The sequence below is a fragment of the Pogona vitticeps genome, chromosome 1 (genome assembly GCF_051106095.1).
Source record: "Pogona vitticeps strain Pit_001003342236 chromosome 1, PviZW2.1, whole genome shotgun sequence".
In the NCBI taxonomy this organism is placed as follows: domain Eukaryota; kingdom Metazoa; phylum Chordata; class Lepidosauria; order Squamata; family Agamidae; genus Pogona; species Pogona vitticeps.
Window position 1 is genome coordinate 47,380,874 of NC_135783.1, and position 17,425 is coordinate 47,398,298.

The following is a 17,425-nucleotide window of genomic DNA, read 5'->3' on the forward strand; positions in this document are numbered from 1 at the left end:
GTGCCAGAAAATCCTTTATTCTTTTCACTGCAGCAGTTAAAATAGCTATCTCGTTGGAAGCCCATAAATATATCTAGGGTATGAGTAATGGAGGACCCTTACCTTGACTGGGCATCTCTATAGCAGTTTTCCACACTGGCGTATGATAACAGGAGTTGTAGATCAATATATTTGTATGGTTTACCACATTGGGCAAGACTGCTTATATGAAAATCCCCATTAACATCAATTAAGTACAATAGCAACTGTGGTAGAACCCTACAGTTTCATCTGCCCTCTTACTGCTTTGGCTAGTGACGGCATCTACATGCCAGAGTGGAGAACCCTCTGCACAGAGAACGATTAACTTACTTTATCCTGAAGATAGCTGTCAACCAGGAACAGAAGCCCTGTGCAGAGGCAAAATAATCCCGTCATTCTCCCAGTTTTGCTAATGTTGGCAAACAGTAAAAGAAATCACCAGAAGAACAACTACAAATCATTGTGAAATACTGGTAAAGTACCAACACTCTACTATTCTTATTATCTGACTTGATAGAAATATCACTTCACAGGACTGGATCTCCTGAGGGCACACACACAAAAATGCTTTGTTTTCACCAGAAGTCAATATTAGTCCCATCTTTCCATTAAAGCACCAATTAAGGAGGAAAACATAGAAGACTTGCATAATGCCCTTTGAACTGCAGGGCCAGGGCAGCCTCCATCTGATTATGCCCCCTCCCTCTTTTTATGAGCTAGTTCAAGTTCTTCATATTTTTAAGGCAGAAAGGTTGAGTGTATACATTTTGAATAAATAATACAGTACTAGGTGGCCTTGTCTATAGTCCCCCTGCCTCCCCACTCTGGATCGCAGTTGTACAAAGAACTCCATGCAGGACCTGCTGGAAACCTCTGCCTTTGTTCTGCTGCCACTCACATTGTCTCTTTGGTCGAAGTCCACAGAGCTGGAGACAGAAGTGAGGCGTTCGTAGCGATCGTGGCTGTCAGAATGTAGGGCAGATGCCACACTGAAATTATAACAAAGGAGACCATGAACCAGAGGCTCCAGGAGTTCATAGTTGTGAACAAAAATCAGCTTGCCTCAGGAAAGAGAAAGACAAAAACCTCCAGAAAGACCAGAGAAAAGGGGCAAAGGAGGAAAGCCATTAATGGAGATCACCCCTCTCTTTCATGCCAATCCTCTATAAATCAATCTATCATAGAAGCAAGCAATTGAATTGGATTCATTGGAACACATATATGGAATCAGCACCCTAGAGACCACAATTCTTCAAGGAAAGCAGGATTCTATAACCTCTATAGAAATTCTCAAATTGCATTAAACTACCCCCCCTTAATTTACATGATTTATTCTGCAGTTTAAAAAAACATTGTGGTGTGCTTTAATCATTCCACTTTTTCTAGTTATGGCACGGGGACATTCTGCAGGTGCAACAGCCCCATCCATATACTGTTGGTATCTCATACTGCCGTTTCAGAATTGCCCATGTGTTTTTGAGCATACACGAGCAGTCACAAGTGTTAGGAACTTTTCTAAACCATCTTGAAAACCTGATGCAAGCCTGAAGGGAGCTGCGACCTGCAATTTGCTTTCATAACCTGGATAACACTTAATTGTAAGCCAACCAAATGATTTATGACCAAGAGAAAGAGAGGGGATAATATTCTCCAGTTTGCTCTAAGTCTACAAGGCCACATTAGCAATGCCAGGAATATCTGGACATCACCAACTTGCCACATGCATTGGACGAAAGGTATCCAGGGTATCCATCAGCTACTCCGCAGCCAAACTTGCACATGGACATCAAGGAGACTCAGGAAGAAAAAAAAACTGTGAAAGGTTAAGTTGGTCTCAGCAAGAGATGGACAAATGAGAGAAATGTGAATTAATAATAGAGAAGCTGTGAAGGCCTGCATTTTCCTTCTTGTGACATAATGGTCAGTAGGCTTCCTATGAAACTATTAGAAGAGCAGACACAGATACACAGCCACCAATAGATAAAGAAAGGCCATCACCCAAAAGCAGGAAGGAGAGAGAGAGAGAGAGAGAGAGAGAGAGAGAGAGATCTAACCTAAGGAATTCAAGACTGCAGAATAGTATTAATAATATGAAAATGGAAGTGCTGGTGCACTGAAAGAACAAGTGAACTAGAATTTTGATGAACCACCTTTCAGTTAACTACAGGAATTACAGCAAATGATTTCATATTTGTAGAAACTTATGGGTTGAAAATGCAGCTTGAAAAATTTATAGAATATATAATTAGAGAGCATCAAATTCCTGCATCCATTTCCTCAAGAGGTCTGAGAAAGTGGACATGAGCACAAAAGCTCACATTAAAATATAGCAGTTAGTCTCTAAAATGTCTTCTTTATTTTTTAATTTAATTTTTCCTTTTTGTCTCATATGTTAGCACAGACTGACAAGGCTACTTCTTCTAAAACTGTATACTTAATGTTAGTTTCCTACTGAAAGTGTTCAATGTGTTCTTAAAAGTTGCCCAGGCCTGAAGGTATGTTGCCACTGCTTGTAACATACTGTAGGCTGGCCGCCTATGTTACTTGCTCGTGCATGTAAGTGGGACGCATAAGCAAGTAACCCCGTCTCTACATAAGCTATGCTTTCTACAACAATTAGAATTAGAAATGGAACTGTTTTAACTTTAAATCTAAATGGTCATGATTCTGCAATAGGGCCTAGATGCTACATGGAAAAAAAATTGAAAGAAGATAATCAGAATTAAGTTATATAGCACTTGAAACTTACAGCAGAGTTTTTTAAGGGCTTGATAAGACGGTGCTTGTTGTGGGGACTGAATGCTCTTCATGCCCAGGGCTGTTTCAAGTCACATGGAAGCCCTGCAGGTTGTGTGGCTGATGAGAGATCATTCTGGGGTACAAATAAACTGTTCTGTACATTTCATAGTGCAGTAATCTAGACATGGGCATGAAGCCCCAATTTATTGGTTAACGCTCATTTGGCCACTAGCCTAAAAGGTATTCCTCAGTTCAGTGCCCTGCCTCCTCTGGCAGGTGCCCACTGTGAAGCAGCACCTGGAGGAGGCAGAGAAAGGAAGCCAGGACACTGCCTCCAAGTGGATGCCCACTGGAGGAAATGGGGCTCGAGACTGCATCAGGAGCACAGAACACTGTTGGGCCAATGACCGGACCAGCACAAACCTCCGAACCAGCAGTTTGTGCCCATCTCTAGATAACACGAGGTCAAAATACTGTCCTTTCCTTGCAACCTTCTGCACAGAAAACCAATGTTGAGACAACTGTTAAGAGTAACTGAAGGATTTCTAGAGGTACAAGTCACCAAGTGGCCTACATGTGTCCTTAGTATTTCCTGAGTACTGCTACAACATTGTCCAACCTTCAAGAACATAGGCTGGAGGTTAGCAAGAGAGCTTGGCATAAACATGGGTTGTTAATGCACATTTGGTAGTGATCGGCAGAGCATGAATAGCTGCTAGCAGCTACTTTAGGTGGCTTGGGTTCTTTCAGCAATGCATGGATGTTAACAGTTGCAAGAAACATAGTTATTTGCAGACAGCTACCTGATTTGGGCCAATGCGAGCCAGTGAGAGTATAGTGTAACTACATTTCAAATACAACAGCTCTTCAACTTTGCAATGTGTAGCAACAGCAAATTGCTTTACGGACATCGCAACAAGTAAGAGGAACAAATTACTTTTAAAATGTAATTTTCGAAGCTCTGAAAATGTGATCTCTGGCATGAGAAACTATGTTATTTGTTTCCAGTGATAAACTGCTTGGAAATACCGCGGTATATGTATCTTTAATTTCAAATAGGCTGAATGGATATATTTGATATTGTGCTGTGTCAACTGTAACAGGAAACATTAAAAAGATGCCTGCAATTAAATTAGTATATTCTTATCTGGCAAGGACTGTCTTGGCTGGGCTAGAGTAGTTCAGCTTTTTAAAACAGATTTTAGGTTTGGACTGGTCTGTGGTTTCTGAAACAGTATGGGCAACAAGATGTGATGTGGAAGTTGGGTAAGTAAAGGTTCCCCTTGACAAATTGTCCGGTCGTGTTCGACTCTAGAGCCAGCGTTTGTCCATAGACATTTTCCGTGGTCACGTGGCCAGTGCGACTAGACACGGAACACTGTTACCTTCCCACCATGGTGGTACCTTTTTATCTACTTGTATTTGCGTGCTTTCGAATTGCTAGGTTGGCAGGAGCTGGGATAAGTGACCGGAGCTCATTCCATCACGTGGATTCAATCTTACGACTGCTAGTCTTCTGACCTTGCAGCACAGAGGCTTCTGCGGTTTAACCCGCAGCGCCACCACATCCTGGAAGTTGGGACATTATTATTATGGAGTACCTAGGGGTGGGTGGGGATACTAAAAAGAAATTTACAGAATTAAATTGTTCATGGAGAAGAAAGCAACAGAAAGCTTAAAATATTGGAAGAATATAGACAGAAAAGCATATGGGTGGTCTGCCTATGTTACAAGCAGCAGCAAAACACCTTCAAGCCTGAAACAGGGCTGCATCATTTTTTTTAATCAACAATTTGGGATAAGGTAAGGAGTACATAAGGTAAAGGGGAATATGGGGGAGAAAAAAGGAGGGGGAAGAACACAAAATGTACTGACATCCAATCTATTCATGTTGCAATATCAAATCAACTTCCTGCTTTTCTAGAATTTGATTGCCCTCTAGGTTTTAACTTGTATTTACCTCTTAGTTTAAATCTATGTTATTCAAGCACTATCTGGTGACTCAAGCCATTTATATAATAAATCCCATTGTTCAGTTGCCTTTTGTACTGGACAGTCTTTCAACACTTCTGATAAAACATCCATTTCTGCCACTTCCCATATCTTCTCAATAAGTTCCTCTTGTTTCGATATCACTGATTTCTTCCAATTCTCGGCATAAAGAATTCTGGTTGCAGTGACTACATATATAACTAAGTAGTTCTTTGTCTTATCTATATTGTCTGGTATAATGCTCAGTAGGAACAGTTATGGGGTTAGTGGAACATTATAAAGCAATATTTTTTATAACAGAGTATGTAGTCCTATCCAATATTGTTTCGCTACTCTGCAAGTCCACCACGTATGGTAGAAGCTTCCCTCATGTGTTTCACACCTTCAACAAGCATTTGACACCTCTGTATAAATCTTTGACAAATTGTCCGGAGTCATATGCCACCTAAGGGCTGCATCATTTATTGAAAGGTGCACTCAGGTGACATTGACTGTGGCACACTAATGACAAGGAAGGGCAAACTGAGGGGTTGCTAACCTTCTGGATGATAATTATGTACAACAGAAGCTTGGATATGCACTTACTTGTTTGCAATCTAATGTTTATGCATAAACATGAACATGGCAGAATTACAGCCACAAGGGGGAGGTAGAGGGTAGTATGTTGTCAGGCAGATTTCAGTACAGTGGTGCCTCGCGCAGCGAGGTTAATCCGTTTCGGATTAACCCTCGCTGTGTGAAACATCACTCAACGGAAAGTAAAAAACCCTTGGAACGCATTAAACATGGTTTAATGCTTTCCAATTTGGCCGAATACTCACCGTTGTGCGATGTTCCGGGATGGCCGGCAGCCATTTTCGCGCCCTCCCCTCGCTGAACGAGGGCTCGAAAACGCTGCGATCATCTGTCCGGCGGGTCCAAAATGGCCCCCAGAACAGCCGAAATGGCCGGGCGCAGCATTTTCGCGCCCTTGGTAAGCGAGGGGAGGGCGCGAAAACGCTGCACGCGGCCATTTTGGCTGTTCCAGCAGGGTTTTCGCGCCCTCCCCTTGCTTACCAAGGGCGCAAAAATGCTGCGCCCAGCCCTTTCGGCTGTTCCGGCGGCCATTTTGAAGCCGCGGAACAGCTGATCGGCGGGTCGCAAAGCTCTGTGAATTTTCCCCTATCTAGGTGCCAGCATCGTTGCGCGGATTCGTCACTCTACGGAGTGACCGTTGCACGAGGCACCACTGTAGTGGGTTTGGTGCTGTGTGATGTAAGAAGTGGCAGTGTGGGTGTGGATCAAAAGGGGGATATACAATCCCTTGATTTGTCTAAGAGGGCTGGAGGCTTCTTCTTCTCAAGAAGAATAAATGGCTGATATTTCATAGTCCTGAGAAGGAAGCCTTCCACTACATCTTACTGGAGCAATGAAGCAACCTAGGAGTGCAATTGCACTGACCTTTTTGGTCTGGGTTGCTGCAGTCTAAACAGGGGCACTTCAGGCTGGGGAGGGGAGTGATATACCATTTGGTGCAAGCCTCCTGTCTATAAGGCATATTGACCTCAAGTAACCCTCTGGCTCCTTCCACTATCAAGTAGATTTTTTCCTCTGCAGAGGCTCAGGGGAAGTGAAATTATTGTTTTTTTTTACTTTGCTAGACTATCGCTGATGTTCAAAATCACTTAAATTATTATTTTTAAAATTCCCTTTGCCTTGTGTATAGTGCTGATCCAAAAACTGCCCACAGCTATGGTTTTGATTGGCACTTCACACAAAGGTAAAGAAAACTTGTTAAAAATTTAATAAGTGATTCAGCACAACAGTGATGGCATAACAGAGTGAAAAAAATTCTTCACTTCCCTGTCCCTCCACAGTTTGCTGATATCTTGAAGTGGCTCACTTATGAAGCCACTTCATGGTACCAGAAACTGAAACCAGAAGAGCGTTGGCAGCTTTGACACCTGCAAGGCTTCATTTTAGTCCATTCACAGTAACAGCTGGGAACAGACTAAACAAGCAATGTATAGCCAGCATAATTAACTTTTAAACTGCCCAGAGAGTGCTGCAAGCACTATGGGGCAATATCTAAGCAACACACTTTTTTAAAAAACTAGAACACACCAGTCTGTAGAAAAATGTAGAAAGCCCTGATAACATCTCAAAAATGGTGTGGGTTGGAGAGCTCTGAGGGCAAACTAGTCCACTCTAATGATGATCTCATCTGGTCACTGGAAGAAACAGTGAACCCATCAGCCTCCTGCAATGCATCAAACAGTAGGACAAATGCCTGTCTGAATGTGCCCACTGTTGTATAGTTCATCAGTTATATGGTACTGGGAGCTACTCAGAACTAGGAACTGCTCTGTTTCTCTACTCACTCTAATATACATTCTATATTCCCTGGTAGGTGGGGCTCATCAGCCTTGGAAGGCAGCCCATCTAGGAGAAGGAAAACTCCAATTTCAAACCCCCACTGCCTTGTGGCTATATCCACCGATGGAAAAGACTTCAGGAGTTAACCTCGAGGCAAAATCCACAGCTGGAGGCCCGGAGTCACACTCTGGCAACTCCTGCGATGTCGCTGGAACCAGTTGTATTGGCTCTTGCCTTTCCACTGGACTACTTCAGTGACATGGAGAGGGGGGATTTTCTGCTTGGGTAACAATCTATCCTCCATATTATTCTACCCAGGCTTTGTGCTCTGGAGAGGATACTCAAGCTTCGCATACAGTGTCGAAACAATGCGGGAAGTAGCATTTACTGGTTATAAGTCTCTGTTCATTGGTGTAGAGTGTGACACCAGGGGCTACTTCAGATGGTGGGAGAGGTCATTGCACCTCACTAGGTAGCTCCCACCAGCCTGGGCAGTCCCCAGCCAGTAAGGTGCTGCATCACCACAGCCTGTTAACCTCATGGGGTGCATGGGTTTTAGGATGAAAGCTAAGCAGATCGATAACCCTGCACCATGCAACAATCATAATAAAACTTCTGCCCTAAAGTTGGGCACCTGGAATGTTCGGACAATGACCCCTGGCTTTTCTGATGACCTGCAGGAAACAGACGACATGTGCAAGACAGCCGTTATTGACATGGAACAGAGCAGGCTGCAGATGGACATTGTTGCCCTGCAAGAGACGAGATTGCTACACATGGTATCTGTCAAAGAAAAAAAAATCTCATTCTTCTGGCAGGGAAAACCATTGAATGAGACCAGGGAATATGGTGTTGGCTTTGCGGTTAGAAATACTCAGCTGAGATCCATTGTTCCACCTACTGTTGGGAGTGAAAGAATCCTGTCTCTGCAGCTCCACTCATCAGAAGGACTTGTCAACTTCATTAGTGCATATGCACCAACACTGTCATCCACAACATAAGTCAAAGACAAATTCTTCAATGATCTGGCAACTACTATCAAGAAAATCCTGGAGAGAGAGCCGCTATTCATTAAACTTTAATGCTAGAATTGGTGCTGATCACAATTCTTGGCCCACTTGTCTAGGCCGTTTTGGCATTGGGAACATGAAGAAAAATGGCCAACACTTGCTGGAGTTTTGCTGTTATTATGGTCTTTGTGTCAGCAACACGTTCTTTAATACGAAGCTTCAACAGAGTTTCCTGGAGACATCCAAGATCCAAGCATTGGCATCAGCTCGATCTGATCTTCATTAGATGTTCTAGCCTTCCTGGTATTACGATCACACACAGCTATCAGAGTGCTGATTGCAATACTGATCACTCCCTGGTGTGTAGCAGAGTAAAACTGGGAATAAAGAGATTGTATCACATGAAAAAGGAAGAGCACGTATTGACATCAGCAAGACTCGCAATCAGAGAAAAGCAGAAGAATTTTCTGAAGCGCTGATGCCTCCTTGTCCACATTTGGCAAGAAGATCAAAAAGACAGCAGACAGGTTTGAAGCCCATTCAGAGGAGCTGATGCCAGCCACTGAGAAAAATAGGAGAGCTCTAGCAGCATGTCCTAGTGAGTACAACTTGCAGGTTCTTTGAGTTCCTCATAGCAAAGTCCAACAGACTGCCAGGAGATGTTTTAATGATTATTGACTTCAGCTCTGCTCTCAGATACAGATAGCAGAGGACACAGGTAACATCAAGGGAATGTATGACGGTATCAAGGAGGCTTTAGATCCAACATAGAAGACATCTGTTACTTTGAAGACTGCTACAGATATGACCATCCAGGACCAAGCACAGCAGATGGAACTCTGGGTGCAGCACTACTCTGAGCTATAATCTAGACAGAATGTTGTAACTGAAGAGGCATTAAATAACACTGAGTGCCTGCCTGTTTTGGAAGAGTTGGACAGTGAACCAACTTTAGCAGAAATAAAGGCGGCCTTGGATTCCCTCATCTCCAGCAAGGCACCTGGGAAGGATAACATCCATGCTGAAGTGCTCTAAAGTGACCATCACCACTGAGCTGTATGAAATCTTTTGTCTTCGCTGGAAGAAAGCTGGAGTACCACAGGACATGAAGGATGCAAACATTGTCACATTGTACAAGAACTGGACGGCAGATGCAACTGCAATAACTACCATGGCATCTCTCTTCTCAGCGTTGTAGGGAAGCTGCTTGCCCATGTTGTGATGAAGAGGCTCCTCTTGAATGACATGGAAACGTCACTCTCCCACATAGGACAGGCAGACCTTCTGAGAGCTCACCCTTTTCTGGGTTAGGAAATAAAGTGGTGACACCTAAAAAATTAGTTGTTGTAAAGCTATTTATCAGCTTCATGGGGTGTCTTTCTGGACACTCTGTCCTGAAACAACAGCAATCCCAAGATCTCAGTTAATCAGCCGCTTATCTTGCTGGAGTCAGCAGAGAAAGCTGAAGGCAGAAGCTGATATTTCACTTGGTGAAAGGATGACTAAAGAGGCTTCTTTGAATTTTTAAAATACTTTAATCTTCAAAAAAGATTGCTGCAATGGGTTTTTGTTTACTGAAAAATGAGTTTTTAAAAAACCTCAGTTTAAAAAAAAACTGTTAAAGTATCCTTACATCCTCTACTAATCAAAGTTTATTTATTTATTTAAAAATTAGGAGGCTAAAACAAAAATTGCCCATCCATGTCCCCTGGACAGCATAAGGGAACTTTCTAGCCCCTTGCCCAAATGTTTTTGTTACAACAATTTTTTAACATGTGGGTGCACTTGGGGGCAGCAGTCATAAGTATATGGGGGGGGAGTTTACAAAAATGCCTTGGGTGCTTTGCATTTGGTTCTCTTCTTCTAGATTCCTGGAAGGTTCAACACTCCATGTGCCGGCTTAAGATATAACACAAAATGAACAAAACGACACAAAATAGAACACACAAATAAAGAGCATAGCTTTCCACATGTTTTTCTTCAGAGAACCCTTTAGCTAATATTTTGTGAGGCGCCACTTATTTCTTATTACCATGTATGTTATGGAATATTGTTCGAACATTTTCTCAAGTACCCATTTAGTTAGTGTGATCCTAAAATATTTCCAGTCCTCTTCTACAGATGAATATAGCAGCCAATTTTTCTTTTTAAAAAGCTTAATGATCATGACTTGTCTGCTCTTCGAAGAACTGCTGATAAACCTTTTAAGGGCCCTTAAATACAGATTGAAAGCTACAAGCATAAGGGCTAGAATTCTACTGATGTTCTTGTAAGGTTTATGTAACTTTCAACAGCTAACTGGGGTTAACTGGCAAATGTGAGGACATGTCTTAGTCACTTTCCTGCCCACGTGCCCAACCACTTAACCAAGAACTGCCATGGTACCATGTCAATTAGCCACAGTTGGTTACAGCAAATTACACAAAATGGGATTCCAGTCACTGGCTGGGATAATATTGACATTCAGTTTGTCCAACAGAGTTCTCCTGACCAATGAAGTCTGCATATGGAGCTGGAGACAGCAAGTGATTAAGAGTGGCATAGTAATGGTGGAATTCTCTCACCTTGGGCCCTTATAACAGCCTGTGTTCCATCCATGTGCTGCATGTTCACCTGCAATTCCCACAACAAATACATCAAGGGCGGATAAAAGAATACTTTGGGACCGTGGCTTGACGATGCTTCCAGAGACAAACACTTATAATTATGTTACCTGTTTTTTATATACTGGCTATGAGTAATACTACCAAGAGTACACACAACAACTACTTTTACTGCCTAAAATTGTTACATTGTTGTTCTGCAGCTTTAGTTTGGAAAAATCTGGGGACTTTGACAGAAGCAGTAGGAGGCAACCATTCAAAGTTCCATCGCGTTATAATGGTTGTTTTTTTTTTTTTAAAAAAAACACATGAATCACTAGAAAAATTAAGTACAGATGTTGCTGGGGTTGTGGCAAAAGGACAGTGCTACTGAATGGTGCTCTTAAATACACAGCTCATATCTGAAAGATGTACAAATGGAATGGGCAAGCCAAAGTCTTTTCTAGTCTAGCATCCTGTTTCCAGCATCCCAAACAGCTGCTGAGGGGAAGCACAGAAGAAAGGCATGAGGGCAAGAGCTTCTTCTTGCTGCTTTCCAGAAGCATACTGCTTTTCCTGGAAATTATGTAATTGCTAGCTATACCACTGGTGGCCATTCATTGCTGCATTTTCCACAAATCTGTCTATTCCTCTTTTAAAGGTGGTCAGATTGCTCTAGCATTGGCTCAGCTCAAGAACTGCTCAGCTGCATGCATCTGACTCCTGCACAAACTTCTACCAGATTTATGATGCTGCATAATGGTCCAAGGGATGGACTATTGGACAACATGCCTCTGCATATCAACCTTTTATCTGGCTTATTATAATCACTGCACCAATTATGGTGGCTTTTTTTCCTCCGCTGCCAACATTTGGTTGTAACGTAAGTGATGCAGTGATCAAAGGGAACATCACCAACAAATCAAAGCCCCGTTCTCCCAAAGAGAAGATTAGTTCAGAGGCAGAAGAGAAAACTACAAAAGAAGCAGCAGTAAAGAGAATTAAGGAAAAAGGAGAAGCACTCTGTAAAACCCGCAACGTACTATTCCCGTTCCTCCTGCTCCTGCTGCCAACGCCGCTGCCTGAGGACAAAAGAAAAATAATGAAGAAAATAAAATGAAGGGAGAGGCAGAAACAAACTGGACATTTCAACAAAGTGCCTGGATCCTCCTCACCCACTGGCTGACATTTCCTGGGAAGGAAACTTTTCACCAAATCAGACCAAGAAGGAAAATAAACCTGGAAGATGCTTAAGAAATGTTCTATTTTCTCATTTAAAGATTTTCCTGATCAGTCTGGTATCCATTCTACACTCCTGTCCACAGTTTGAGAAAGTTACTTTTTTGGTCTAGTGAGAAGTGCCGTGCTGGGTGGGCATTCCGGGAGTTGTAGTCAAAAAAGATAACTTTCTCAGACAAACTTGAATGTTAAGCTACTGCCGTTCCCTCCCATTGTAGAGAGATTGTATCCTTCTTGCAGCCAAAGCCCTCTTCACATCCAGTATGTCGATGACAGCTGTGCAGATGAAACACAGAACTGTAAAATCATACCAGCTCATATTCTGGAATTGTTTCTTCAGTAACACTGATGTCCCTAAAAGAAATGATGAGGTATATATATATATGTATATTTGCATCTTGTCACATTTGTTTGCAGCATTTGTTCTGGGAAACTCTCATGTGTTGTTTTATTTATATCTTTTCAAAAATTCTGTTCTGTTCCTTCGTTGCTAAACAAAATTATACCATGCACCATGCGTATAAGATTATAACAGTTATAGTATAGCCACCATAACATTAAATAGAACCACTGAAAATATAAAAACAGCAAATGTATCAAGCACACAATCAATCTAAAAATCAGTTTAGATGGCTTTAAATTTAAAACTACTACCTCCCCTCCAATTTGGGTAAATAGGGATATTTCAATCAGCATGGAAAGATATAGTTTGTGCCAATTCTGTTTCCCTCGGGAAGCCATTGCAAATTGTGGGTTTCACTGTAAATAAGTCTTCCTCCTTCATACATGCACAGTCCACTTTTCCCAACAACAGTAATGTCTCTTTGTGTCTGCAGAAGGTATGGAGAACTAGTAGCTGAGAGGACATCATTGAATCCCAACTCCAATGGTAGCCCCAGCCTGCATGGCCAATGGTCAGGTATAATACTAGTTGCAATTCAAGGACTCTGAAGATCACAGTTTCCCTCTCCCCAGGTTCAAAGGCAGCATTTTTGCTGAAACAAATGAGACCCAACTACTGGCATAGGATGGAAGATAATTGTAGGTTGAGGTACAGCCCAAAGGGGAATATTTATAGCTCAGGGGTAGAATATCCATTTTGCATGCAAAAGATCCAAGGTCCAATTCCTGCTGTCTCTAGGCAGGGCTGGAGGAATGTGTGCCTGAAACTTTGAAGAGCTGCTGGCTAAATGGGTCAGTGATCTGGACTAGTACAATTCAGCTTCCTGTGTGCTCCTACGTAAGAACTAAAAACTTCACACAGCTCTGTGCACCAGACAGTTAATATCTACCAATTTATTCCTTTTTCTAAAGACTATGCCCATAAAACTTGCAAATTTCCAACAACTACTACTTTTCACTTTAATAGAAAGTCTGTTGATTTTCCCATTAAAATGGACAGGCCCCACACCTCTGTTTTAATAGATTTTTTTTTAAAAAAAAACCACTGTCTTTCTCTTTGCTACCCTGTTTCCTGGAAAATAAAACCTAATCTGAAAATAAGCTCTAGTATGATTTTTCAGGATGCTCGTAATATAAGCCCTACCCCCAAAATAAGCCCCAGTTAAGTGAAACCCCGCCCTCTACCATTGTCCAGCAACCAGAAGATGACATGACTAGATGTGAATAAATGTAGATTGTTGTACATGAATTTTTGTTGTACATGCATTTTTGGAGCAAAAATTAATATAAGACCCTGTCTTATTTTCAGGGAAACACGGTACTTTGATAAAAAGAACAATAACACTCTTTTTAATATGACAATCCCCTTACCCTTGGACTTGATGGATAAAATGGTTTACAAATAGAAAGATTTACTAAGTGGAATCTACTGGTCTGTGAAAAGGAACGGCTCCAAAATCCCCTCACTGCCTAGCTTCTATCTCTTATTTTTGCATTTGTAGACATTCTTGATGTGACTGGGAGTGAACATTAAACTTCCCCAACCCTGTTCTTTTTCTGGAGTCATACAGCTGGAGATCACAATTCTCCTGCAGAGTGAGGAAGCTAGTTTAGTTATATTCTGAGGGGTTGACTTTAATTTCCATTCACAATCTGTTCTTAGCAGGGCAAGTTGAAATGTGCCAGTTATGTCTAGTCCAGGATAAACTACCACAGACAGACACTCTGAGAACGATCCTTTCCTACTGCCATGCTTCTTTCATTATGATCTGAAAGAAAAAACACCCTTCCCTATGCAAGCTTGGGGATGAGATTATTAAAGAAGCAATATACTGTACTGTCATCTTTAAATATTTGAAGGTCTGTCAGAGAGATGATGGAGCAAATTTTTTCTCCCTTGCGACGTAACAAGGTGTATGTGTGTGTTCTATGCCAACTTATAGTGACCCTAATAGGGCTTTCAAGGTAAGTGAGATATTAAGGATGAGCGTTTATGGCCAAGTGGGGATTCAAACCCCATTCTCCACAGTCCTAGTCTGTCACTCTGTCCACTACACCACACTGGGAATCCTGAGAGGTAACAGAGTTATTGAAAATAAATCCTTCTTCTTGGAAAATATTTGAAAGAACTTTCCAACTGTCCAAGCTATTTGACAGTAGATCAGATAGCCTTGAAAAAAGTACAGGCTCTCTTTCATCAGAGGTTTTCAAATAGAGGACAGCCAGGCTCTTTCAAGGATGGAGGAGCAGCAGATTTCCTGCATTGGCAGAAGGCTGGACTACATGACCTTTAAGATACTTTCGAACTCTATGATTTGTCTTCAAGATCCAGCTGTGCTCTGTTATCATACTCTTGCAGCAACATATACAAGGGGCCATAATAACAAACACCATTTATTTTCTGTTCTGGGAGACTGTAATTAACAATTCTTTCAGCAAACTCTCCTACACAAGACACCCTGCTGTTCCTGATCTATCCCTCCAATTTTTTTCAGTTTTCTTTTCTGCATAATAAAAATGGTAACATCTATACAAATTTAAGCTGCAGTAGATATGCAAATGTTATTGCTTCTAGGACTAGTGAGGTTTAACTGCTGCTCTTTTGTAAAAGGTTTAACTATGTTTAACATCTGCCATTAAGAAAATTCCCTCATTTTTAGTAATATATTGTTGTGTTTGTACTTGTGCTACCTTGACAACTGATGGTGGGAAGGCAGGCTAGAAGTATATTAAACCACCAGGCAACAAGGGACAAACAAAGAATTATAGTGTAACTCATGTTCCTTCTCAGGATGATATTTTCATCTTCTGTCAGGATACTCCATTCCATCTCCCACTCCTGGTGTTCTGGTTTCCCTCCCTCTGACTGTCAGCCAACATGCCATAATCACTGACCTGCTCAGTCCATATTCAGCTATTTCAGGGGATTTTATTTCTTAGGAAGGTTTCTTTTCCCAAATAATATTTCATAATTCCATAAACTCTGAGGCTCCCCAAAACCTGCTAATCACGAGCAGCCCATATTCTTAGCTGGGGCCTGGGGCTGGTTCATCCTTGCCGCTTCAGGATAAAGTGTGCTCCTAATTGTAGTCTGTTGGTACTGCTGAAACTTCTCTCTTGTCTATGAATGATGCCACTGGACTTCATCAGCATTTAAGTAATGATCTATCTTTTCTCTCTTGCCCCCACAAACCATCAGCTTCTCTTGTAAAGGCCTTGAACCAAAAACAGTAGAGGAATATAGTGTGTCAAGGACTGCAGAGGAATACAGTCTATACAATTGCCCTTTTCATCAAATATCTGGATAACTAGGAATGAAATGTCTAGCAGATGGATTCAGGACCAAGTCATACAAGTATCCTCTGTAAGCCACAAACCCTGCACTACTCTTTTGGTAGTTTATGATGATCTGCACAGAATCAGTCAGGATGGAGCGTCTACTATTTTGCAAAGTTCTGGTAAGTGACATGTGGACTTCATTGTCCAGAATGTCCCAATGAACATGGTCACCTGCCCAAGATGGTTGGTAGATTTTTGGAGCTGTAGCCTAAACAAATTAACTCTTCCCAGTTCTGCTACACTAGGAGAAAAGAAAAATGAAATTCCAGGAGCCATGTTTTTATGTCTTGAGATACAATGTGGGATCCAAAAAGCTAAGATCTTAATGCACTCAAAGGCATTCAATGCAAGCTTCCATAGTATAACTCTTGAAATGACTGTGATACAGCATATGGTATTTAAATTGTGGGATGGGGAGGCAAACATTTTAGGAGGCTTACCCATGTCTTTGGGACAATTACAGGACTTCTTTGGATGCCAGTCAGTCATTAATCCCAAGTACTATGCTGTCGGACATGCAAGAACTATTGTAATAATTTAAATCTGTTTGTTACTTGAGCCAAGAGGATATTTCTTCTTTGTACAGTAAAGAGAGACAGTTTTTACTTGCCTGTCAGCATCAGTCACCAGTGCCAGACGTCCATAATCCCAGGCCACTTTACGTAAAATGGAAAAAACGAACAGCAGTGCCTATGGAAAGGCAAATAAGAAAATGTAAGGCAGTTCCTATGACTGGCTGATGTTCTTCGGCTAATTCCAACTGTTTCTCACCACAAGAGTTGACCCATTGAATAAACAGGACTTGTTATGACAACACTAATTTAAATCCTATTGATTCAGTAGGCCTACTTTAGTTGGGATTGACAATGAGATTGACCCCTCTGCCTGGCCTATGCAAGTATTGCTATACTGCTTCCAATGATATAAAACAAACAGGGAAGCTGGTTTTCTGCACATCAAAATTCAGTGTTTCAGGACTGGGAAAGCCAAATTCTCCAAGAACTTTACAGTAAAGTATGAAAATATATGTAAAATACGCACCAGTATCTTTGGCCTGTTATTGATAAACTCTGCAAATTACTTTGAGAAATGCTAGTAGCAATACCCCTTCTACTTAGATTGTGTGGACATTCGGGCAGAATCTAGCAAGTATGATAGACACTTCTGATATTTCAACTTCTAGTATGTAAAATTAAATATTCAGATCACATAATTTCTAGTACTTGAAAGTGTCCCTGGTATTAATGAAGCAGAATTTCTGCGCATGGTTGGTCAACTGTTCTTCTCTTCAAATTGGCCTTTCACACTGCTCTTTCTCTCTTCTCGCATCCCTTTTTACAACAATCAATTTACCTTCCATTGTGAATTAAGGGAGAAGGACTCACAGCTAAAAGAACATTACACTACAGCTGCACAGAAGGCTGCTAGTTCAGTCTCTGTTGCTAGAACACTTTTGAAAGAGGCAATTTGGAATAAAGGAGATATGGGAGTGCATGGGGAGAAAGGTGAGTTCTTACTCCTAGTGCTGTTCACTATTCTCGCCTTTCAGCTCTCCTGTCCTATTAGCTGCACTCTGCAAGAGCCAGAAAGCTCCTTTGGGTATTGAGCAGCCTGAGAGTGGGTGCTGTCTTGAGATCTGCCTTGGTGCAAGCATCATTAGACTAAAATTGTTCATAGTGGTAACATGTTAGGGATGTGAATTTCACAGCTACTTCTGCTTGACAACAAACTACAATTAAAAAAAAC

General features: G+C 41.6%; 1 protein-coding gene across 5 annotated transcripts in view; it reads right to left on the bottom strand.

Annotated features, from left to right (window-relative positions):
• The window catches only part of TMEM63B (transmembrane protein 63B), a 96,060-nt gene that overhangs the window by 26,893 nt on the left and 51,742 nt on the right, over positions 1–17,425 (bottom strand). For 2 of the 5 annotated variants that reach the window (XM_072991839.2, XM_072991832.2), the window contains exons 3-6: positions 16,286–16,369; positions 11,743–11,777; positions 920–1,010; positions 352–389 (exon numbers count right to left, since the gene is read on the bottom strand). In XM_072991839.2, coding sequence (XP_072847940.2) covers positions 352–389; positions 920–1,010; positions 11,743–11,777; positions 16,286–16,369 — 248 coding nt within the window. Of the gene's footprint in view, positions 1–351; positions 390–919; positions 1,011–10,681; positions 10,731–11,742; positions 11,778–16,285; positions 16,370–17,425 lie in introns of all 5 variants that reach the window. The other 3 variants (XM_078383049.1, XM_020785097.3, XM_072991845.2) reach the window with 2 other exon arrangements.